The sequence below is a fragment of the Podarcis gaigeae genome, assembly GCF_964106915.1.
Source record: "Podarcis gaigeae genome assembly, chromosome: 1".
NCBI classification, from domain to species: Eukaryota; Metazoa; Chordata; class Lepidosauria; order Squamata; family Lacertidae; genus Podarcis; species Podarcis gaigeae.
This window is the reverse complement of record NC_139678.1, coordinates 114,061,036-114,086,195: the sequence shown is the minus strand read 5'-3', so window position 1 is coordinate 114,086,195 and position 25,160 is coordinate 114,061,036. Positions and strand designations below refer to the sequence as shown.

The 25,160-nt window shown below is 43.5% G+C and overlaps 1 protein-coding gene across 2 annotated transcripts in view; it reads right to left on the bottom strand.

The window, feature by feature from the left end:
- LOC310826909 (titin-like) overlaps positions 1-25,160 on the bottom strand; it is a 288,837-nt gene that overhangs the window by 236,565 nt on the left and 27,112 nt on the right. For both annotated transcript variants that reach the window (XM_083702293.1, XM_083702294.1), the window contains exons 20-42: positions 24,842-24,984; positions 22,587-22,789; positions 22,213-22,443; positions 20,804-21,048; positions 19,685-19,908; positions 19,418-19,582; positions 19,155-19,323; positions 16,349-18,039; positions 15,945-16,226; positions 14,907-15,173; positions 13,581-13,853; positions 12,610-12,873; positions 12,247-12,507; positions 11,163-11,423; positions 9,817-10,080; positions 8,241-8,501; positions 7,857-8,117; positions 5,750-6,010; positions 4,783-4,924; positions 4,317-4,482; positions 2,441-2,672; positions 1,023-1,307; positions 788-913 (exon numbers count right to left, since the gene is read on the bottom strand). In XM_083702293.1, coding sequence (XP_083558419.1) covers positions 788-913; positions 1,023-1,307; positions 2,441-2,672; positions 4,317-4,482; positions 4,783-4,924; positions 5,750-6,010; positions 7,857-8,117; positions 8,241-8,501; positions 9,817-10,080; positions 11,163-11,423; positions 12,247-12,507; positions 12,610-12,873; positions 13,581-13,853; positions 14,907-15,173; positions 15,945-16,226; positions 16,349-18,039; positions 19,155-19,323; positions 19,418-19,582; positions 19,685-19,908; positions 20,804-21,048; positions 22,213-22,443; positions 22,587-22,789; positions 24,842-24,984 — 6,677 coding nt within the window. The remainder of the gene's footprint in view (positions 1-787; positions 914-1,022; positions 1,308-2,440; positions 2,673-4,316; positions 4,483-4,782; positions 4,925-5,749; positions 6,011-7,856; positions 8,118-8,240; positions 8,502-9,816; positions 10,081-11,162; positions 11,424-12,246; positions 12,508-12,609; positions 12,874-13,580; positions 13,854-14,906; positions 15,174-15,944; positions 16,227-16,348; positions 18,040-19,154; positions 19,324-19,417; positions 19,583-19,684; positions 19,909-20,803; positions 21,049-22,212; positions 22,444-22,586; positions 22,790-24,841; positions 24,985-25,160) is intronic.

Below are 25,160 nucleotides of genomic sequence, written 5' to 3'. Positions count from 1 at the left end.
GTACTCAGGTATGTGTAACTAAGTGCAAAATTCACATCTGACACTGAAGTATTATGAAGTTGAGAGGTCAGAATGGATTGCAAGTAATATTTTGGATAGGTTCTAATCTTTCTTCCACATTCCTTTTCAAGCAACTTTCCTAGTCATGTATTGCCTTTCTTGTTATATATATATTCCCAGAAAAATGAGAGACATATGAAGTGTATGTCTCTCCTTTTAAAAAAAAATATTGCATGTGTCTGCTAGGAAAAGCACATGATCCTTTACTGAGAATTCCTTTTGGGATTTTTTTAAATGATTAAAGGACACAATCCTAATTATCTTCTTCCTAATTCAACCTACATACTTAAATGCACATGAATTTCTACTCAAGTACATGTACCCAAGTGCAAAAAGTAAAGTGAGGATTGATGCTCAGTGAAGATCCATTCTTTCCACGGCAAAGTTGTGTCAGAAGCTGACATCCAAGGCTTTGTTCATTTTTCAGGCTCATTTGAAACCTAGGAGAGTGTGGCAAAATGCCACTTTGAATTAAAAGTGTAAGGATGATTACAACTGTGCCTACCATTTTAATGTTTAGCACTGCAAAATGGAGTCCCTGGTAATGGGACCTCTCGGTCAGTATAAGACAAGTTAGGTTATTGTATACACACAACTGAATCTACATGGCAATAGGGAAGCCTGGCTTCAGTAACTGGTTTGTTTGCTTGTTGCTGTTTTTTAACCTACTAAGTGCACCGGGTCGAACAAGGAGTACAAAAGTGTTTTATGACTTGGTTAAACTAACCTGTCCCTGTAACTCTGCACTGAAAGCAAGCAGACTGTCCCTCAGAAGTAATAGCATCGCGGAGTGGTGCGATAATAGTAGGTGGGTAAATTGGCACTTCTACATCAGGAGAAACAACTTCTGGGACTAAGGAAAAAGATCAAAGAGTGATTATTAGCCTCCATGGAAGAGCACACAGTGCAAAATATTGACAATGCCAGTTTCAAAAATGCTCGAGATTGCTGGGAGAGCTTGCCTTCCACAGAAAGGGACGCAGAAGAAGTAGCGACTCCATAGTCATTCTTCGCTTCAATCGTGTAGACGGCAGCGTCTTCTGGGAAAGTCTCAATCAGCAACAGAGTGTATTCTTGGGCATCATGAAGAAATTTGACCTTAAAGCCTGAAGAAAGAGGCTGTTCATCTTTGTACCATGAGATCTTGGGCTGCGGCTTTCCTGACACAACAGCACAGAAGCGGGCTGGCTTTCCAGACTCCACAGTGGCTGGCTGAAGCTCCTTCTCAATCTGCGGTGGCTCTGGAGCTATAATTAAAAATATATATATACATAATAATGCAACTAATTTCTAGAAAGATAGATTCCATTCCTTCCTTCCTATGATTGCATGCAGGTTTTTCAGCATTTATGTGACACGTAATGCAAGGTAACTAGATCTGGAAGAGAGAGGACCAGTTGCTAGCTGTAGCTCAACAAAGAGATGTTGGGCAACAGGCAAAGGGTTGATTTGCACATGAACAAATTAGCCACAGGTACTGTGATGGGAGATAGCATGTTTGAAACCTCTGTCATATTAAATCAACAACTTCTTGGCTGTAGGAAACTAGCACATCAGGACGGCGACTAGGCTAGAAAGCTTTCCCTGACACAATGGTTTTCAGTGGCTGGAGCATTCAAACCCATAATGTCCCACCACAAACATGAAATAATATGGTCCTTGAAAGACTTCATTACACTTTTCTCCCCTGAGTGTTGCTAGTCAGGCCTAACTTGCAGTTTAGCCTTAATCTGGGGTTGTTCCAATGATAAATGGGGGCGGTGCGGTGCTATAAAGTAATGGTGAATACTAGAAAATAATCATTTTTATATCTCAGATTAGGGCTGAAGTGTAGACACCTCTAAGAAAAATAAACTTGTCTGATCAAGATGACCAGGTACATGCAGAAGGATACAGCTTAACAAATAGCTAATCACAAGCAGTGCAAGCCTATGGATGTCTGCTCAGAGTCCAATTGGATTTACTGCCCTAAAAGTGTGTATAGCAGGGGTAGGAAATCAGATGTGGCTAGACTACAATGGCTATCATCCCTAATTGGCCGTGCTGGTTCGGCTGATGAGAGTCCAACAGCATATGGAGGGCCAGACGTTCCCTGCATTTGACAACACAGGACTGAACCTTAACTACTTGCGTACTGTTGCTGAAAAGTGCAGCTTGAAATAGTTCAAAAGAAAATAAGAAGCGCAAAAAAAGAGAAAGCGATATAATGCAGAACACAAATCTTGGATGGCCTTGAAAGTCAGCCATTTCTTTTGCTTGTCATTGACTGCAATGTCATGCTGAACTTCAGCATTGGCAAGTGTGTTTGTGGAGACTGCTAATGTAGCTTCTTATATTAATTAGTATTCCAATAAAAAGCAAGATAAATCTGTATACACACCGTTCACATGGAGAGTGATGGAACTCCTGTTTCTTCCAGCTAAGATGGTGTATTCTCCAGCATCTGTATATCTAGTTTCAGTGATTGTCATCCGATGGACTTTTCTTTCCACCACATAGTGATATCTCTCCTCAATGTGGAAGTTGATCTCAATTCCATCCTTATACCAGCGAGTCTCAACGTCGTCTTCATTGACCTCAAACTCTACCACGGCTCGCTGTTTCTCAATGACCTGTCAATAAGCAGACACTAATTATTTCCCCCATTTCTGTTAGTCTATTCTATTCATCAAACAATACAAAATAAATCTGTGATACAAACAAAAATGTGCAAACAAAACACCAGTGATTTTTTTTTAAAAAAAGGACTGTATAGATGTAGTTACATATATCACCTATCATTTCCCATTTGTATGAACAAAAATAGGGACCCACAAGAATGGGTTGTGTTACACCCCCCAACCCTAATAAGTGTACCCTTGTTTAGGACTGTAGTAGCAGTCTTGCAGGGACACGGGTGGCGCTGTGGGTTAAACCACAGAGCCTAGGACTTGCCGATCAGAAGGTCAGCGGTTCAAATCCCCGCGATGGGGTGAGCTTCCATTGCTCGGTCCCTGCTCCTGCCAACCTAGCAGTTCGAAAGCACATCAAAGTGCAAGTAGATAAATAGGTACCGCTCCAGCAGGAAGGTAAACAGTGTTTCCATGCGCTGCTCTGGTTCACCAGAAGCGGCTTAGTCATGCTGGCCACATGACCCGGAAGCTGTCTGCGGACAAACGCCGGCTCCCTCGGCCTATAGAGCGAGATGAGTGCGCAACGCCAGAGTCGGTCACGACTGGACCTGACGGTCAGGGGTCCTTTTTTAGCAGTCTTGCAGCCTTGTTCAGGGGGATTTTTTTTACCTTGTGGGGTGCTGGCCTGCCATGCTATTCCCAAGCTACTGCAAGTCCTTGGGAGCTCAAGTAGGTCAATTCCACACACACCGCTTTTCATTTGTTCATTTGTTTGTTTGTGCCTTCCTTTTTTCCAATTTTTCAATTGGCACTCAACATTCCTAAGCCCCTTGAAATCACCAAGCAGAAGCCCTTGAACCTTAACAGACTATTTTTGCAGCTGATCTTTTTTCTCATAGTTTACAAGATGAATAACTTTTCAAAATAAGTGGGGAAGCACATCACAATGTATAAGCAACTCCAGATCTGGGTGAGATCTGCCAACAAAATGATCAGTTGTCCCTATACTACAGTCTTCACTTCTCTAGACACCAGTGAAGGAATAATATCAGATCAACGCAGTGTGCACTTGGGAAAATAAGATGGTTCTCATAATTTTGCCGGGGGGTTGAAGAATTCTTAAAGGGAACTATAAAGTTTTCTTGTATGCGTTGACATTAACTGATTTAAATTAAGTTAGGAGGGAAATATAGTTTTATATTTTGTATTTTGGGGTGTGTTAAAAAATATCTAAGGGGACATGAATACGTGTGAGAGGGCCCTGTGCACAGAGTTTTGTTCCAACTGCTGAAGAGAAAGATCATTGTTCACTTTAAGAAGCGCTCAGTCCATGAGAGCAATGCTCCTCCACATGGCTGTGTGCCTTCTTTGGCATCTGATTTTGCTTACATTTTCACAATGGGGAATTCAGTATTTTTTCTAACTGAGATCTGGGAGGATCTTTGAGCAAAATGCTTCTACAAGTTAGTATGGTTGTTTGTTTCTTTTTTATAATTAACACATGAACATTATTGTTTGGTGGAACCGAAGTTTCTCCACAGATTTTTGGCACCGAGTTTGGAAAATCTATTTGAGAAACTGACGTTTCAGTGATCAGGGGCAGGTCGGCTATATTGGTCATCAAAACAATAGGAAGTACTATACCTGGACGGTTTTTTGAAGGCTCCTGATGCGAACATCACGCCCTTCCACTACCAAATTAGCGCTGGACATATTTCCTCCTGCCACTACCGTGTACTTCCCGGAATCAGACATCTTTGTGGTAGTAATCAGGAGGCGATGAACGAACCGTTCTCTCTGAACTTTTATCCTAAAAATAATGCAAGGAAATTAAACTTAGAAAGTGTGGTCTCTTAACATATCAATAACTATATGTATATGGTATCTTCTCTCAAAGCCTTCTCTCTAGCCCAATAAGTTCTGTTGTGTCTGAAAGTTGTCATATGGCAAGTTGATATGGCTAGTACAATGACTAGCCAATGTTGCTAAGTAACATTTGAATTCACGATCCATGTCCTGAATGCTTGTCACAAGCAGCAGCAGCTCCCAGGTCAAAACTTCAACTTTTCTTTATATTCATTTTTTAAAAATAAACAACAACACAAATTACCTGTCTTCAAGCTGAAGCTCCTGTCCATCTTTCATCCACTGAACAGAAATGTCAGGTTCTGAGATCTCACATTCAAAAACAGCTTTTTTCTTCTCCACAACTTTTATGTCTTTGATGTGCTTTCTAAACTCAATGTGGCGAGCTAGAAAAAAACAAACCATGAGAGATATTGGCATTATGAGCCACTTTATAGTCCCAGACGATTAATAATTGCTTAATTTATACTCCTCCTTTCCACATCAGAGCGCAACAATAATTAGCTAACAACAATTCCCTGTTTGTTAATATGCACATTTACAAAGCACGGCAAAACATTTTGTATTGAAATTAAAATAACAAGAAACAAAATAAGAAGCAGGTAGAGTAATTTCAACAAAAGAAAACAATTAAGGCATAGCAGTAAGATTAAAGAAAATGGGTTTCTTTAAGCATTTCTTAAGTCACTTAACCAGTTCAGCCTGTCGTATCATTAGCAATTTCAGCCACATTTGGACAGTCATAGCTTGGTGAGCATAGGCAAAAAGTTAATTTATTAATAAGCTGAGATATGAACGAGTCTTTAGCATGTGCATATAGCTCCTTCACTCCTATTTCTGGTGCAAGAAAATAAGCCAGTAAGTTTTCAATTAACCACAGTTTTCTGGTTTGTCCAAACTGGGAAGCTATGACTACCACCTTTGGAACAAACCAGGGTATTAAACTATGGCGTGAAGTTTTTTTAATATCATTTCAAAAAAAGAAAATCTGCTTAATTAGAGGCTTCCTGGTATAACTGCAGCTCATGCAAAGGAAGGAGTGAAGGGGCTACATGCATTCCAAAAAGGCTAGGTCACATGTCGGTTTGGGATTATCCAAACCAGTTCAGTAGTGGATCTGTTACTGTAACGGCTCATCCACACTGCTCTGGATTGATGTTTGCTTCAATTTAGTGCTAAAGAGCTAAAACAGATGGAAGAAAACTTAATACCTTCCACATATAAAGTTGCAGATGAAGCAGCTTTCCCAGCAACAAAACTGTATTCCGCAGCATCTCCAAAATGCACATTTCTTATCGAAAGTGAATGTGTAAGTTTCTTAGTTCTAATCTGGCACCGGTCCGTTGATTTTATTTCCACGCCATTCTTCAACCATTTGTACGTAATGCCTTCATAATTAACAGTCACTTCAAAGGTTATTGTATCTTTCTCTTCTGCGTTGATGTCCTTCAGCATGGATGTTATCAAGATAGCTGGTTTTAAAGGAAAGAAAAGGGAAAATATTTCATCATCGTCATCATTGAACTTATCAGCTGCCGACGTGGGGATCCAGGGCACAGTCCTTCAATGGCTGCGCTCGTTTCTCTCTGGCCGGGGACAGAGGGTGGCGCTCGGGGGGGGGAATTGTCATCGCGCCACTCCTTGGTGTGTGGAGTGCCTCAGGGTGCGATTCTCTCCCCGATGCTTTTTAACATCTTTATGCGCCCCCTCGCCCGGCTTGTCCGGAGTTTTGGGCTGGGTTGCCATCAGTATGCCGATGACACCCAACTCTATCTGTTGATGGATGGCCATCCTGACTCGGCCCCCGATACACTGGCGAGATGTCTGGAAGCTGTGGCTGGACGGTTACGTGGGAGCCGGTTGAAGTTAAATCCTTCGAAGACAGAGGTCCTCTGGCTGGGGCGGGATGATATGGGATTGAGGGGGCAACTCCCATCTCTTGCGGGGGTGCAATTAGTGCCAGCACCGTCCATTAAGAGTTTGGGTGTAATCTTTGATACCTCCCTCTCTATGGAGGCGCAGATTACAGCTATAACAAAGGCGGCATTTTTTCATCTCCGCCAAGCTAAGCAGTTGGCCCCTTATCTCTCTCGCCCTGACCTAGCCACTGTGATCCATGCGACGGTCACCTCCAGACTGGATTATTGTAACTCGCTCTACGTGGGGCTGCCCTTAAGACTGACCCAGAAACTCCAGCGGGTGCAGAATGCCGCGGCGAGACTCCTTATGGGGTCTTCGCTGCGAGATCACATTCATCCGGTACTATACCACCTGCACTGGCTCCCGGTGGAGTACAGGATCAGGTTTAAGGTGCTGGTTTTAACCTTTAAAGCCCTATACAGCCTAGGACCCTCGTACCTACGGGACCGCCTCTCCTGGTATGCCCCACAGAGAAACCTACGGTCTGCAAATAATAACATCCTCAAGGTCCCAGGCCTCAGAGAGGTTAGGCTGGCCTCAACTAGAGCCAGGGCCTTCTCGGCTGCGGCTCCAATCTGGTGGAATGCTCTGTCACAAGAGACTAGGGCCCTGCGGGACCTGACATCCTTCCGCAGGGCCTGCAAGACAGAGTTGTTCCACCAGGCTTTTGGTCAGGGCGCAGCCTGACTCCCTCCTCTGGCAACCTGCTTAGAATCTTGCTTAATTAGTTGCCATTAATTTGATTTTAATTGATTTTTATAATGAAATATTTTTAGAATGTGTGAATATCTGATTGTTTGATTGTTGATTGTTGTTAGCCGCCCTGAGCCTGGCTTCGGCTGGGGAGGGTGGGATATAAATAAAATTTATTATTATTATTTATTATTTTCTTACAAAAAGTAAACTCAAAGTCACTTCCAAAAACAAAAATAATAAATAAAATAAAATAAAACATATATATTAAAACTAGCAAAATCTAAAAAACCCAGCCTCGGTTTGATGTCATATGCATGTTTTTGAAACACCAATCAATGAACTTTTCAAAGAAGAGAAAACATATTACAATTTTCTAGAACAAAAAAGTTTGGAAATTGAGGGGCTAAGTCAGGGATTGTGAATCCAGCTGGTGGTCCGGATTCTGAGGTCCCCCTCGCCGCCTCCTGTTGGCCACTTAGACATGTGGAAAGGGGCTTCCTGTCTGTCAATCATCTGACATCACCATGATGTAATTAAGTCAATGGATACATTGGCACCACAGAGATTCAGTGCCATATCCCAAGAAAGTAGGCCGGCTAAACTTTTAACCCCCTAAATTTACAAAGACTGAGAATAAGAGGCTGTGCAATGTTAACTATACTTCAGGCAAGCATTCTGTGCTCATGTCCATTTTAAACTTACGCTTCACTGTCAGGGTTGCGCTGACTTTGTCATTTCCGCAGACAAAGGTGTATTCGGCAGAATCCTCACTGCTGGTGTTCATGATGTTGAGCTGATGGAGCTTTCCCTGAACCACTATTTTAAACTTCTCGCTCATTTCAATTTCTACTCCATTTTTCAGCCACACAGCGGGCACATTGAAATGAGACACCTCGCACTCAAAAGAGGCAGTTTTGGTCTCAGCAACCTCAATATTTTTCATGGTCTTTGTTATGTGCACAGCTGTAGAAAATAATATTGATAAAACACACAATTAGATCGTCTTTTGTAATGTATCGCGAGGTACTTTCAGTCTGAGATTTGATAATGGAGCTTGATTCTAATGATAGATTTGTTTTAACTTACTTTCTACAAAGAGTTTTGCTTTGCACTCAAGTTGTCCTACTACTGCTGTGTATTCTCCAGCATCAGCGGGAGATATATTTTGCAAGGTCAGCTTGTGGACTTTCCTTTGGGAGCTCAGTCGGTATTTTTCGCTGGGCTTCAGCTCGATGTTCTTGTGGAACCATTTGACTGGGACGGTGTCATGGGACACACTGACTTCAAATGAAACAACGGCATTCTCCAGAGCAGTCACATCCTTGGGCTTCTTGATTATCTTGACAGCTTTAGGGAAGAAGTTACCAACAATTTTAGTTGATTGGCTTCAGTTAAAACCACTGTAAGACAATTGGCTTCAGGACTGGAAACTGCCAGAAGTTTTTGTTTCCCCGAGTTGAATGTAGCATGGAATAAAAGAGGCAGCACTGCCCATAATGAAAGCCAGTGTGGTATAATAGTAGAGAGGGTTGGACTAGGAACTGAGAGAGCACGGTTTGAATCCTCACTCAGCCATGAAGCTCACTGGGTGACCTTGGGACAGTCAACTTCTCTTAGCCTAACCAATCCCACAGGGTTGTTGTGAGGTTGAGGTGGAGAAGCATGTACACCAAACAGCTTGAGATCCTTGGAAGATAAGGTGGTATATAAATGTAATAAATAAATGTTTTGGGCTCCCAGTATGTTTCCGAGCACAATTCAAAGTGTTGGTGCTGACCTTTAAAGCCCTAAACGGCCTCTCCACCCCCATGTTCAGCCCGGACACTGAGGGCCTTCTGGTGTCTCCCTCCCTGCAAGAAGTGAGGTTACAGGGAACCAGGCAGAGGGCCTTCTCGGTAGTGGCACCCACCCTGTGGAACGCCCTCCAGGGCCGTCTTACCCATAGGCACCAGGGGTGCGGTGCACCTGGGCAACGGGCTCTCAGGGGCGCCAGGCCGAGAGTCCAGGGCCTGAGAGTTGAGTCCAGGGAAGAGCTCACCCATCGGTCGGAGCACGGCGGCGGGCTCTTGGGTGCTGCGAGTTTGGGGGTAACCAAGCCAGCAAGACGCTGAGGCGGCTGGCCAGCTCCACCCTCCTGCGCACCTGGGACTGGGCAACCCAGGGTGGGCGGGTAGATCTTTGCACCCCAGTGTCACATATGCTTAAAAGAGCCCAGATGCCCTCCCATCAGATGTCAAGGAAATAAACAACTACCTGACTTTTATAAAACATCTGAAGGCAGCCCTGTTTAGGGAAGTTTTAGTGTTTGATGTTTTATCGTGTTTTAAAAATTCTGTTGGGAGTCACCCAGAGTGGTTGGGGAGGACTGGCCAGATGTGTGGGGTATAAGTAATACATCATCATCATCATCATCATCATCATCATCATTAAAAATGCATGCATCCTTCCTGCCATCATCTCTGTTCACAGTCCCCCCTTTTTTAAAAAAAAATGTTTGTAGCACTTAAAAATACATCCCAAAATCTTTTACTAGAAATGATAATAGGACAGAGCAAATGAGTGTTGACAGTGTGGAGAATACTATATCATGATACTTTATGATACTATCATTCAACTTGCTTTAATTCTTCCCAGCCTATTTATTGTGTAGAGGCTGACTTACTTTCAACATGGAGTCGTGCATTGGCTCCTATCCTTCCCAGTTTAAAGCTGTAGACGGACTCATCAGTTACAGCGCAATTCTTGACTTTCAGTGTGTGGGTTGTCCCTTCCACCTTGATCTCATATTTGTCACCAGAATGCAGCTCAACACCATTCTTGATCCACTGAGCTCCTTTCACATCAGGATGAGTAAGTTCCACTGAAAAAACTGCATCTTGTGTTTCTGTTACAGTCAGGTTCTTCAACGTCTTCTTGATTTTGACGGCTATTTGAAAAGAACAAATCAAATCGTTGACATTATACAGGTAGATATTATTATTATTATGTATTAAATTTCTTCATCCAAGGATCACAGGGGGGTTTACAATATATAAAACACACACCATAGTAACAAACCCACAGTTTAAAAGGTCATAGATTGTTTAATTACCCATAGGCCTGCCTGGGAGAAGAGGAATGTTTTTGCCTGGTGCCTACAATCATGTAACAAAGGCACTAGGTGAGGCTACCTGGGGAGAGCATTCCACAAGTGGGGAGCCACCCCCCAAAAGGCCTGTTCTCGTGTTGCCATCCTCTGGACCTATTACGGAGGAGGCACATGAAGAAGGGCCTCAGATGATGACCACAGGGTTCATATGAAGAGAGGCAGTCTTTGAGGTACTGCAGTCCTGATCCATTTAAGGCTTTATAGATGAAAACCAGGACTTTGATTTGGGTCCTGAAACTAACTGGCAGCCAGTGCAGGCAGTTCAGGATCGGTGTAATGTGCTCAAACCTGGCTACTGAATTCTGACCAGATGAAGTTTCTGAACCATCTTCAGAGGCAGCCCCACAAATAACACGTTGCAGTAATCTAACCTTGAGGTTACCAGAGCATAGACAGCAGACATTAGGCTATCCCTGTCCAGATAGGGGCACAGCTGGGCCACCAGCTGAAGCTGATGGAAGGCACTCTCCCCAGTCAAGATAGTCCTATCCTGAGAAGCCCCTCTAAGATGGGTGTTACGGTGGGTGCTGGTGAGAGGAGGGTCCTGCACCTCCCTTCTGCTGAACTTCTCAGGATTGAAGCTATATTGTGCTGCAGTGTTGGCTCATATCATAACTGGAGTTCCCAGTTTACACAACTCTTAGGTATTGTGTAATAAAAATGTAAGAGTATAGCTACCAATTGCATAGCTGAAATATACTGTTAAGTTCAGAAAAGCAGATTCCATAAAGTTCTTACAGTCCATTTTCCCCCTAAATATATTTTACAAAATTATTAACAGGAATATCCATTTTAGGAGATTTTTTTTTCCAATTTGTCCAGTGTGGAATTGAGACAAACTTTCTCCACTGATTACTCACTTTCAACTTTCAGCTTAGCGGATGTTTTCGAAGAGGCCACTTGATAGGTATATTCGCCAACATCATCTACTTTGCTGATTGGGATATTAAGTCTCCTCTTCAAACCATCGGATTCACTTTTGCAGCGATCAGTCATTGAAAGTGGTTTCCCATCCTTCAGCCACTGGCCCTCAGAATCTGGATTGGTTACTTCACATTCAAAAACAGCTTTCTGGGATTCGGCCACAGTTAGATCAGTGAGGGGCTTTGAAATGGCGCCACCTGTGGGGAAATAAAGGACAAGCTTGTATTTGTCGTCCCTCTGATTAGATGCCTGCTGACTACACTAATAGTCTATGTTGATGGTGTTCCTGGTGCAGTAGCTGCTGCTATCTATGCAGGCAGGGAACTGCTGCTACCATAACCAGGGTGAGGGTGACATAGATAACCTTGGGAGGGTGATGTGCTCTATAGGAATGTCACAGGAACATTTGTATGTTCCTGTGACATTCCTATAGGCCACATTAAGTGGTGGTCCCAGAGAAAAACTGAAAAAACTGAAAAAGAGGACCTTCTCAGTAGTTGCACCCACCCTATAGAATGTCCACCCTTCAGATGTCAAAGAGTTAAAAAAATTATATGAACTTTGGTAGACATCTGAAGGCAGCCCTGTTTCAGGAAGCTTTTAAGGCTGCGTGTTTTGTTTTATCCCTTTATATTTTGTTGAAAGCCCCCCCCCCCCCGAGTGACTGGGGCAACCCAGTCACATGGATGGAGGTATACTTAATTAATCAAACCATCATCATCACCATCATTGCTGTATAGATCTCTTGGATCCATAGACCATGTTGACCTGATGATACTCTCCTTGCCCATGTTTCCATGGAGACAAAATGGATTATAATGCAACTACTCCCAGACTAGGAGTTGGAAAGGAATTCCTCTTCTTAGGAATGTCCACTTTCCTCCAACTATCATTCACCATGGTTCGTTTGTTTGTTTGTTTGGCAGGTCTCATGGACTTAAGTATGAACTGAACTAAGAAATATAAACAGCAGGGCATTTGACCTTCAAGAAAAAGTCAAGTGCTTTATAAATAACTAACCTGCTACAACCAGTGTCCCAGATGTCTTCTTTTCTCCAGCATAAAATGTATACTCTCCTTCATCGTCTTTCATCATGTTTACTACTGTCAGTTTATAGATTGTGCCATGTGCCTCGATCTTATACTTGGGCCCAGCTTTGAGCTCTTGGTCCTTAAAATGCCACACAACATCAATCCCTGCGTGGGACAGCTCAACTTCAAAGGTTACATTCTGAGTTTCGGTGCAGGTGATATCGTGAAGACCTTTAATAATCTGAATTTCTGTTGTTAAAAAAAAAGGTGACTTAGTAGAATCAAGTGGTTACTTGTTGCACGATCAGAAGATGTATTTTAATAAAGCCTGCCTATCTGGAGAATACTTACCTTCAATTGTGAGATTGCAGCTGGTTTCAACTTTGCCTACTGCCAGTTTGCAGTGTCCTTCATCTGATGCATGTGTCCTGGTAAAAACAAGCCTCTGCTTTGTGCCTTTGGAGACAGCTTGGACACGGTCATCAGGTTTTATTTGCTCATCGTTTAGGTACCACTTGGATGAAGACACGTCAGGGACTGAAATTTTGCTTTCAAGAATGGCTCTTGTACCCTCAATAGCATGGACATCTTTTAGTGGTATAATGATTTCCACACCTGCAAATTGCAGATAAGAGATTACATGGAAAGATCAATACATGGATTCTGGTGCTTTTAGCTTAAGCATATAAGTATGTGAGAAATGTACAAAAATAGATGGAACCAAGATCCTCCTCCCAGTGTAATTATCTGAAGCATCAGGTGTCCAAATGTCGCAGGCAGCTTTACAGATGGCATGCAGAAGGTCTCCAGGTTCAATCACTAGCAATTCTTGGTAGTGCTGGGAGAGAACCCTCTCTAAAACCCTGGAGAGCCACTGCCAATCAGTGTAGACCAGGGTTTTCTAAAGCTGTTTTGGGACTACAAATCCCATCATCCCTAGATAGCAGGACCAGTGGTCAGGGATGATGGGAACTGTAGTCCCAAAACAGCTGGAGATCCAAGTTTGGGAAACCCTGGACTGAACTAGATGGACCATGGTCTGATTCAGTATAAGGCAGTGCCCTATGTTCCCATATAGCTATCCCCAGTTATTGTGGAGACGGAAGAGATATACAGCAGTATATCTATAGGTTCCTCTATACATATAGGTTCCATTCTGTACATGCAGGTTCCACATAGTTTGTCATAACATGCAGTACATTTGTCATCCTTTTTTTAAAGCTATGTAAGATGACTGCCCTCCCCACACTTAGCGCAGCAAATTTCGCAAGACAATTATGCCTTGCATTTTGTTATACGACTTCCGAAACACAGGCACTTACTATAGACTGTGACACGGCCAGTGGTTGAGAGGAGCAGGCTAGGGATGTTGAAGGAGTACGCTCCACTGTCTTCCTTTGTGACATCTTCCACCAGCAACATATGTGACTGCTTATCTACTACAATGTGGACACGGTCGCTTGGTTGAATCTCGACACCATCCTTCATCCAGACACCTTCAACGTTTTCTTGGGAGAGTTTCACTTCAAGTTGCACAATGTCGCCCTCGCAGACTTTCTGGTCAGCAAGACCTTGAAGGACAGCGACAGGCCGTGCTGTATGGAATGCGAAAGAGAAGCAAGAAGTTATTAAACAATGATCAGGAGCTTCAATAAAATAGGGATGGGGAACCTTTCTCCCCTAGCCAGGCTGCACCTGTCAGTAGCCCTGCTCTGGGTGCTCCTCAGTTGCCTTTGACGGCAGGAATGTGTCCTTGAACTCTGAAAATGTCTCTTGATTGCTTGGACAGAGAGCTGTGTGAGGTTGCGAGTCCTGGGGGACCTGCTCCCTGCTTTACAGACCTTTTCCCGTGTGGCCAGGGTGGACAGAGGCCAGACTGACTCCAGCTACAAAAGCTGAAGCTGCTGAAGATGCCAGAGACCATATTGGTTGTCTCTTAGTGCAGACCCAGGTCACTGAGCCTGAACTTCCACAGCCACTGCCTGCCATGAACCATCATTGACAAGACTGGCAGCACCAGCAGCAGTTCTATGGTTATGATAATGTTTTATTTTCTTGCTAATTGTGCTGTTTTAAATGTGCATTTTATATTTGACTTCCTTTAGTAATATTTTCTTTCAAAATGTTCTAAGATTTTTTTGTTAAATTTTCTGCGTTAAATATGCATTCTATAGTTGACCTTCTTTGTAATGTTTTATTTTGCAGTCTTCAAGATAATATTTTACTTTCCTGTTAAGTATGCTGCTTTGAATGTATACTTTATAGCTGACTTTCTTCTGCCATGTTTTGTTCTGGATTGATTTATTTGATGTTTTAATGTAGGATGCAAACCTCTTTGAGTTTTTTTTCTTAAAAATATAAAGTAGTATAGAAATGAAATAATAATAATAATAATAATAATAATAATAATAATAATAATAACGTGTGTCTGCACGCGCGTGCACACCCCCCCCCCACACACACCACACCATTGGAATACTGCATTGTTGAATGAGAATGTTACCAACTACACATGTAGTTGTATGTTCCAGCTCCACCCACCACTAGCATGATGGAAGGCTACTCATGATAGAATATGGTCTTTGGGCTGGGGGGGGAGGAGGTTTCCCACTCCTGCTCTCAAGTACTTAGAAGGCAGAACAACTTACGCTTCATCTTCAGTTTACAGGAGGTCTTTTTCCCATCTGCCACAAAGCTGTATTCTCCTTGATCTTCTTTAGCAACATCCTTAACTGTGAGGATTTGGCGACCTCGGCGTGAGGTTATCAGATACTTATTACTGGGTTTGAGCTCCATCTCATTATGATACCATTTTCCTTCGACATCTTCAGGCGAAAGCTCGCATTCCAGTTCCCCCGAGAAGGTTTCTGGGACTTCAATGTCTTCCAGTTCTTTAATAAACTCAATAACAGCACCTGCATTCAGATGCAAACATCTCAGTAAGTGATTTTATTACTTATGAACGTTCCATAATGTTTCTTAGCAACAGAATTAAAAAGAATGCCCAGTTCAAAATATTTCCAAATTTTCAAAATGTGGACTGATCAAGCAAGCTCTTCTTATGTTTGTACATTCTATGTTAATCTAGGGCTATACCCATGCGCCAATGATTTAAATACAAAGATGGAGAAGCTGCAGCCCCTCCCCCAGATGATGCTGGACTTCAAACTCCCATCAGCCCCAGCTAGCCTGAAAACAGGGTTGTTTATTTTTAACCATGGGCCAATTGAATAGTGCAAGGCTGGCTATTTTAAAAGTGACTAGGGTTGGGCATCAGAATAGTTACATGATTGCCCAAGCACTCATTTTGCACTCAGGTACCTGGACTCAGTGCTCATTAGTTATGCAAAATGTGCAGCTGATCAGACCAGTTGTTTGATCTGGCCACTGGGGAAATCTATGGTCTGAGAAGCCTGCACTAAGAGCCACTCATTACACAGCACCACCCATATTTCTGTAGTAATAAGGAGTGACTGAGATAGAAATTACGTTGTACTAGAGTAACCTTTAGGGATGTGGGTGGCACCGTGGGTTATACCACAGAGCCTAGGACTTGCCATCAGAAGGTTGGCGGTTTGAATCCCCGCGACCAATAAAGCGAGATGAGTGCCACAACCCCAGAGTCGGTTACGACTGGACCTAATGGTCAGGGGTCCCTTTACCTTTAGAGTAACCTTTGCCCTCACCTTCTACAATTAGTTTGGCTGTTGTCTTTACAGACTCGTCTTCCACCAGGGCACAGCTGTAATCGTCTTCATCGGACTTATCAATCATTAGCACTGAAAGGAAGTGAGCCTTCCTGTCAGAGTGCGTTCTGTATTTGTCTCCATAAGAAATCTCCAGACCATTTTTGTACCACTGCACTTTAACGAAAGGCTCGGAGGTTTCACACTCAAAGGTCGCCATTGAATCTTTCTCCTTAGCAGTGACATCTTGTAAAGTCTGTGTGAATGTGATATGCTGCTTGGCTGCAAAGAAAAGAAAAAAGAGAGACCAAAAGATGAGAATGAATATTATCTGATTGGAGTGTAAAAAGAAGACAACATTTTGGAAAGGGGGCAAGAGGCCCCCTTTTGAAAAGGGATATTACCTTGAACTAACAAGAAAGCATGACTTGAGGTTTCACCAGCTATGTTAACGGCTTTCACCATGATGCTGGCAGAGTCCTCTGCTGTTACATCTCTGATTACCAGCTCACAAACATTATCTTCCGGCCAGAACCAATAGATGCGATCTGACCTCTCAATCTGCACACCGTTTTTGAACCACTGGCACTCTGGGTCTGGTTTGCCTACCACACGGACACGGAAATGGGCATCACTTCCTTGGCCAACTGTCTGGCTTTGGATGCGTTCCAATATTTTGGGAGCCTCCATGCTGGGACTAAGTTGAACCTTCTCTGGCTTGATGGTTGGAATAGTGACTTTGCCTTCTTCCAACAGGGCTTTCTTCTCTTCCTCGGTTAACTCTTTGGTCCAGTGAAGAAGTTCGTCCTTTGTCTTTTTAAGCAGCTCTTCATAGGACTCGTCCTTCTTGCGAGATTTGAGCTCCACAGCGGTGATTGCTTCAAAATAGCCCTCCTCAGTTCTACGCTTGAATTTACTGCGGAGTTCTTCAGATTCTTCAGACACTTTTTCGTGGCTCACTTTTTCGGCCTTCTTCAGAGTCACCACCTCCTTGGTAGTTTTCTCAACGGGCTTGTCGACCTTTTGAACTTCAAACAAAAGTTTGCCAGGCTCCGTTGCTGGAGCTTCATGCTTAGGCTCAGGTGCTCGGCGAAGCACGGATCTGAAATCTTCCCGCTGCTGAATCTCAAGTTTCACCTTGTGTTCCGTTGCACCTTCGGGGTTTTCAGCAGCTACTTTTACTTCACCTGTATCGTAGGATTTGCAGTCCACAATATCCAAGTAATAGATCCCATCGTAACGGAGTCTAAACCTCTTGCTTTTACGGATGAGTTGGCCATTGAGGTACCAGTTGACTTTGGGCTGCGGATAACCAGTCACCCGGCAGCGGAACCGTGCTATTTCACCCTCAACAACTCTTGCTGGTTCAGGAAACAAGACTATTTCTGGCTTCTGTTTGACTTTCTGATCTTCTGTAACTCCATGAAGAGCGCCCTCATGGGCCATTCTCTCGAGTTCTTCAATGCGTTGCAGCCCCATCCTGCCTTCTGGCAGTTGGGATTCTTCAACAAGGCTCTTCTCGTCCTTAACAATGAGTGTCGCCGATGTGTGATCAGTGCCATATTTGTTTGTAGCTCTGCAGGTGATCACTCCACTGTCTCTGGGATAGGATACGTCATAGTCAAGGCTGCAATATCCAAATTCATTAATCATTCTAAGCCTGTTGGCTGCCTCCAAGGGCTTGCCGTCGTGCAGCCACTCCACCACCATGGTTGGGTCACCAATCGGCGTGAGTCTGCACTCAAAATGGGCTGGCCCAAAGCGCTTCAGCCTTAAGGAAGTGAGCTTCTTCTTGAAAAACGGCTTCTGTTGTTTTTCTTTGTCGTAAAGGTCACCTTCCTCCCACTGCTCTTGACCATAACGCAAGTGGAGAGGTTCTAGTTCTGGTGCTGCAATCTCTTTTGCTTTGTAAGTCCCCTTGGGAATGATTAATCTTCTCTCTGGTTCGGGTTCAGTGAGCTCAACTTCAACATTCACTTTACACCGTGTAGTGTCACGTCCAGCTTTGTTGATGGCTGTCGCAGTATACCATGCAGCGTCATGTCTCACAGTGTGCTCGATTTTCAGGGCGGCTTCTCCTTTTGTTCCTTCAATCCTAAAACACAGAGTGTCAAAAGTAAACATTTGCTCTTCGTAGAGCTTTTCGGTCACTTCAATGCAATTGTTTTTTGTTTTAATGGTTAGCAAATTCACAAATTCGCTGCTGGAGAATTTCAGTGAAATCTACATAAAATCCAGCTCACCCACAATATCTTATTTAGTAGAAGAGAAGAAGAAGAAGAGTTTGGATTTGATATCCCGTTTTATCACTACCTGAAGGAGTCTCAAAGCGGGTAACAATCTCCTTTCCCTTCCTCCCCCACAACAAACACTCTGTGAGGTGAGTGAGGCTGAGAGACTTCAGAGAGGTGTGACTGGTCCAAGGTCACCCAGCAGCTGCATGTGAAGGAGCGGGGACGCAAACCCAGTTCACTAGGTTACGAGTCCACTGCTCTCAACCACTACACCACACTGGCTCTCTAGTAGTGCTGTGGAAGTTCTTGAACTGGTGTATGAGCATTGGTTGGAAATGCCAAGAGCCCTGGGGAGCTCGTTTTATCTTACAAATAACTCTCCTTAATTTCCTTACTCATTTATTGAGTTATATTTCAATTGCAGTGTAGCCATTGTTTGTACATGTGTATGTATACAAATAAATGATTTCTTTCACCCCATTAAAGATGAAACAAACTAGTTATATATTGTAATGGTTATAGGGGTTGCTCGTGCGTAAGTTGCCGCCACTCCTGGCTAGTTTGCCTGGTTAAACCTTTTCTGTCTGGACAGCCCTTCACTTCGTGGCTGTTTCAGTCGCTAGCAGAATCCGTCAGTGGGCGTTTCTTGAACCTCTTCCAGCAAAGAAGTTCTTTGACGCCAAGTCTCCGCCTACTCTCCCTGCGCGGAAGTCTTCTGCGCAGGGTGGGTGTGGGCAGCGGAGGACCCGTGCTCTCCCCACTGGTCTCCGGCGAGGAGTCCTGGAGCCCTCTCGCTGATTCCCCCATCTGCCCCCCTTTATCCCTGGTGCTACGCTGATTTCCTTCCCCAGCCGATGAGCTGCCTCTCTCCCTGCTAGGCCCTTCTCCAGTATCGCTTTGGAGCCTTGCCTCTGCCTCTAGCTCCGATGGCAGTTCCCTGACATATATTTACCGAACAAAATCAATAAAGACTCACTTTATGTTTGGATATTTGTGGGGTACGATGATGTCACTGTTCTTCAGCCACACAATGTCAGGATTAGGGTTACCCCTGGCCCGCACATTCATTTCCAGTTTATTTCCCTCCTTAACGCTCATGTTCTTCAGCTTCTCTACAAACAGTGGTCTCACTAAGTGTTCTTTAGCTAAAAAAGAAGAAGACAGGTAATCAGATGAAGATACTGAAGAGGTAGACTACTGTAATCAAAGACCCATGTCCAAAAGAAGTAGAGCAAATACCTTCCACTGTCAGGGTCATTGTGATGGATGTTTTGCCTGCTCTGTTTTGGGCAATTACAACCCATTCCCCGGAATCATCAGGTGTAGCTGGAATAATAATCAGCGACTGTGTGCCATCTTCCTTAATCACGATTTTATGTGTATAATCGTTAAGGACTTGTTGACCTATGGAAATAAATATACGTATTTTAGACCGGAGTGTTGTTTTCCTTCAATGTGAATCTTTGATTTTGCAAAGAGCTGCATGAAGAGTGGTGAGTTTCATACCATTGTGGAACCAGTATGTTTCTGGCATAGGTCTGCCCACAACTTTGAGGTCAAATCTCGCCGTCTGCCCTTCTGCACATTTAAATGAGGTTGGCTTCAGGACGAACACTGGCTTGTACAACCTCTCCAGCTGTGCTTCGTCCGTCTCCTCCAGTCTCCGTGCAGGTGAGCGTGAAGGGGAACTGCGGGCAGGAGAGCGGCTTGGGGAGCGAGGAGAGAGAGACCTGCAAAGATAATAAACCATCCTATTAAACACATGCTACCAATGATATCTGAAATGTAGCAACCTACAGGGAACCTCCATTGAGTAATTCCATTACAGCCATACAGATGGCTTAAGGGGGGCTTATGTCAATTAATTAGAGAGTGCTGTGTTGTGGGACATACAAAATACTACTTGTATGTGGCCATAGTCATCCTAGGCCAGGGGTAGTGAACCTGTAGTCTTCCAGGTGGGACTCAATTTCCCATCAGCCCCAGCCAGCATGACCAATGGTGAGGGGAACTGTAGTCCAACAACATATGTAGGGTCACAGGGCCACCATCTGTGTTTTGGCTATAACATAGTGGGCCACTCCTCTCCTCAGACTATCTTGGGGATGTGACTTATTCTGCAGTGGCTGCCAATTAGTTTCCAGGCCCAATTCAAACTGCTAGTAATGACCTATAAAGCCTTAAACAGCTCAGGCCTGCAATACCTCAAGGACCGACGCTCCCCATATAAACTGTGCCATACTCTGCGTTCATCATCTGAGTCCCTTTTTCATGTGCCTCCTCCACATGAGGTCCAGAGGATGGCCACACAAGAACAGACCTTCTTTGTAGTGGCTCACTGTTTGTGAAATGCTCATCCCAGGGAGGTTCGCCTGGCACCTTCATTGTATATTTTTAGGCACCAGGTGAAAACATTCCTCTTCAACCAGGCCTTTGGCTGATAAATATTCTACAACCTTTTAAATATGTCTGTGGGAAGGAGGTGGTTATTGTTTTGCTGTTTCGTTCTAATCATTTACTTGTGTTTTTATCTTGTATTCTATTCTGCGAACCGCCCTGAGATCTTATGAGGAAGGGTGTATATAAACTTACTAAATAAATAAATAAAATAAAATAGATTCTTACCGATATCTTCTAATCATTTCAGGCGATGGGATATAACCTGGAGACCCACTTGGTCCAACAGGCTCAACGTATAATTTTGCAGAGCATATGGCATTTCCCTTTAAGTTACTGGCAAAGACAGTATAAATGCCTTCATCTTCTGGTAAGACAACAGGTAAACGGAGGCTGGCTCTGCCATCTTGTAGAACCTCCATGTGGTAGTGGTCTCCATGCTTGATACGCTTGCCATCCTTGTACCATGCAATCTGCATTTTAAAAAAAAGGAAACTTGCAAAACTATGTAGGTGGCAAGAATGAGGTTCCCTATAAATGTCCTAAAATTTCCCATGACATACTCAGTTGATTTTCACACTCTTATAGTTGGTTTGGTAACATGAAAATGTGTGGATATGTGTTCTCTCTTTCCTTTTCCTTTCTTTACAATGCATGAAAAGGCACATCAAGCTTAAAGAATGAAAACACTAAAATAAAGCTTCCTCAAATTATATCTGTTTTCATCTAGGTGTGTGCAAAACTTTAGATGTGTTACTTTTGTAAACTATGAAAGGTGTTACTTTTACAAATTGGTTTTTCCTGTTGAAGTCAGATGAATGAAGAAATGTCCCCTATACAAACATGATTTAACTGGTGGTGGTGGGAGGCATATAAATAGCACAGTTTGTTCTGTTGTAAAGTACACGCACATACACACACACACACACACACACACACACGTCAGTTTGCATTTCTTAGTGCAGAAAGTATTGATCTGATGTATAGAGATCTTTCCTATTCTGATTAATTCAAGAGGGTTCTGGAAGTTTCTGGAAGCTTTTCTGTGTGAAAGAAACCTCATGATTGTTTGGGTTATATCTTCAGAGAAGCTGAGTACAGCTGGCTTGAACTGGTTCTCTTATCTCTTCCAATTAAGGTCATGCTGACTATAAATATAGGCCGGAAGGAGCCTGGGTTTTACTTTCTCTTTCTATCTCTCTTCCTTCTGGTGTGGTGTTCTGAACATAGTATGCTTAGGGCAGTGGTGTCCAAACTTTTTTCAAAGAGGGCCAGATTTGATGAAGTGGAGGGCCGTGAGGGCTGATCAGAGGGCCAACCAAAGTTGTTAACCTTTTTTTAGGATTGAAGTTGTTGAAGGTTTTTTTTAGGATTTTACCCCAGAGAATAAACTGCCACAGGGGCTGAATTAGGCCCCCAAAAAGGACTTGTTATACATTTATAAGCTTTGTAATTGTTGCAACTAGATTTTTATGGACCGTGCCAATCCTGAATGTACTGGATTTGTGACCATTCTGCTTATTTGCCTTCAGTAGCAAGTAAAAGCTCTGCTGAATGAAGTGCAGTTGCCTCTGGTCTATTTTTGGGAACTCTGCTACGTGTTTAAGTTTTTCCTCCACACATACGACAATGCATACCTTGGGCAAAGGATATCCAGTCATCTTGCAATGGAAGGTCACACCACTTCCCTCAAGGATTCGGTAATTCTTCAGCCTCATTTCAAATTCTGCTTCCACTGTTTCGGATTCAGAAACATCAACCACCATTTCTTCTCCGTCTTCTTCAAGGAGTTCCTCCAAGGTGGTCTTAATAATTCTGTATTCAATTTCTTTGATAAGTCTTTCTTCAAAGGAGGAAATGTGAAATTCCTACAACAACAACAAAAGAAGAAGTGTTCAGTCTGTTTAATGAGGGTTATATTCCAGTTCTTAGGACAACCACAAAGCAAGGAAAGAAGCAAAACAGAACTGAAACGCCTTGAAATTATAAACGACTACTTCAATAGACTTACCTGTTCTTCAGCAAAAGTTCTGACGAGCACAGTATCTTTTGCCATTTTCTTCATTATTAGAGCTTGTTCTTTTTCATATTCTTTTTCGTAGTCACCATACAAAGTCGGTGGGGCTACCTCAGCCACTTTAGGCTCTTGTACATATGCAGTTACTTGGGTTTGATAGAGTGTTTCTTGAGATTTTAGGTAGACCTCGTAGTCAGCTAAAGGCAAAAATATACTCATTTTAGTAAATTGACATATGAGAACATGTTGCCATCTGAGTGCTGGTTTGATGGGGGGAAAGGGTCCTAAAACAGAATATTTTTGTGCTGTGTTAGGGACACTGATTCTGCCCTTCCTTTAAAGTTGCATTATAATTAGAATGCCTTTTTTAAAAAATGAATGTTATAAAACAGAGGCCCCTAAGCGAATTGCTGGGGCTCACGTGGGAATTGTCGGGTCTCGGTGATTGTGCCAAATATATGTTGGAAACATTATGGATCAGATGCAAGGTAACAAGCACAAATTACCAATGATGTGTTCTGATACTAAAAATGTTAACCAATCTCTGGTTAAGTCAACATCTAAGATTAGCCAACACCATCCTTCTTGCGGTATCTATGTTAACTATCATTGCCTTATTCGGCTATTACTTTAAAAATCCAGGGATCTTTGCTCTTGTGCTGTGTGTAAGAAACCCTTGTCACTTCTTGCCATGTTAATCTGGACAAACTGGGCAATTGTGACAAGGGGGAGACCTACATTTGGGGCCACCTGAAGCTTGAACTGTCATGGGGGCCCCTTCACAACCAGCAATGAAGTCTGGGTAACTGTTGTCTTCCTCAGTGGGGTTGTTCCATGACAGATCACCACACATTGACAACATCAGTGCTACAGTGGTGTGAGGTCAGTGGACCAGGGGGACAGGGTCTTCTCGGTAGTGGCGCCCTCCCTGTGGAACGCTCTCCCACCAGATGTCAAAGAGAACAACAACTACCAGACTTTTAGAAGACATCTGAAGGCAGCCCTGTTTAGGGAAGCTTTTAATGTTTGATATATTACGGTATTTTAATATTTTGTTGGAAGCCGCCCAGAGTGGCTGGGGAAGCCCAGCCAGATGGGCGGGGTATAAATAATAAATTATTATTATTATTATTATTATTATTATTATTATTATTATTATTATTATTATCTCCTAAATGTTCCCAGTAAATTAGAATATTAAAGTATTAAAGCCTAGTGCCTCCTTTTCAAAGCCTGGGGAGTTTCTGCCTGGCTTCAGGAGGAAGGTGCGGTGCTCTCCAACAGGGAGAGAGGTATGATGCTCCCACACACATCCCCCCCAATTGCCCTTGCAACCTGGTGCCTCTGGCCCTAACGGTCCCCCTACGAAAATATTCACTGCACTCCAACGTGTGCTATGGACTCTCCAATCTTGCGATTGTTGAAATAGATACAACAACAAAAAATTAATCATTTGAAGTTACGGTATTCATATTGGGTCTACTGGAATCCAACTTTTTAAGCAATATAAAGTACCGTATTTTTTGCCCCATAGAACGCACCGGCCCATAGGACGCACCAAGTTTTTTTGGGGGGAAATAAAGAAAAAAAATTATTCCCCCCCCCCCGGCGCTTGCGGGGCAGGCAGCGGGGAGAAGCACGCGTCTCCCCGCCGTCAGCCTCCAAACCACTTCGGGAGGCAGTGGGATGGCGGCGTTCCGCCTCCCCTCTGTCCCCCGACCTTGTGGGGCTGGCACTGTGGCTCTTCTGAAGCCTGGAGAGCGAGAGGGGTCAGTGCGCACCGACCCCTCTCGCTCTCCAGGCTTCAGCGAAAGCCTGCATTCGCCCCATAGGATGCACACGCATTTCCCCTTCATTTTTGGAGGGGAAAAAGTGCGTCCTATAGGGCGAAAAATACGGTAGCTTCTGGGGTCCTTCCAGAATTAGGGGCCCTAAAGCTTAAGCTTCATTGGTTTCATAGTAGACCCACCCCTGTTGTGACTTTGTCAATTCTTAGACAACAACAGTGTCTCCCTGCCTGACGTTTGCCAATGCAGTGCCCAATGCAGACACCCACAGAGGCCTTTCCTCATGCCCCAGAGGGTCCCATACCCTCTCTGAAATTAGGAAGCATTCTATAGAACAAACTAGCAAATGCCACTTTGCAAATATGCCCATCTGCCCCAAAAGGTTGGCGACCCCTGATGCTAGCCCTCCTCTTCTTGATTCCCCCCCCAAAAAAAAACATCACCAATTCCCTACTCACATACCTTCTTCCAGTAAGGAAGCTGATGCAGAAACTTCCCCGTGTTTGTTGCGAACAACAATAGTGTATTCTCCGGCATCGTCGGCAAAAGTCATCGAAATTTCAAGTCTGCATTCCCCAGTCTCTTTTTTATGAAGCACTTTGTATCTTTGGGAACACAAGGAAAGAATAACCGTAAGAACAAACAATTCCAAAGGCACAATAGGCTAAGAAAGTATAACATCTGTGATGGGGAGCCGCTGATTCAGCACTGCAAGAAAAATGTGCGGTCCAGTGCTCAGGGTTGGCCCTAGCATGCAGCAAGGTGTAGCTGAGAAATGTAA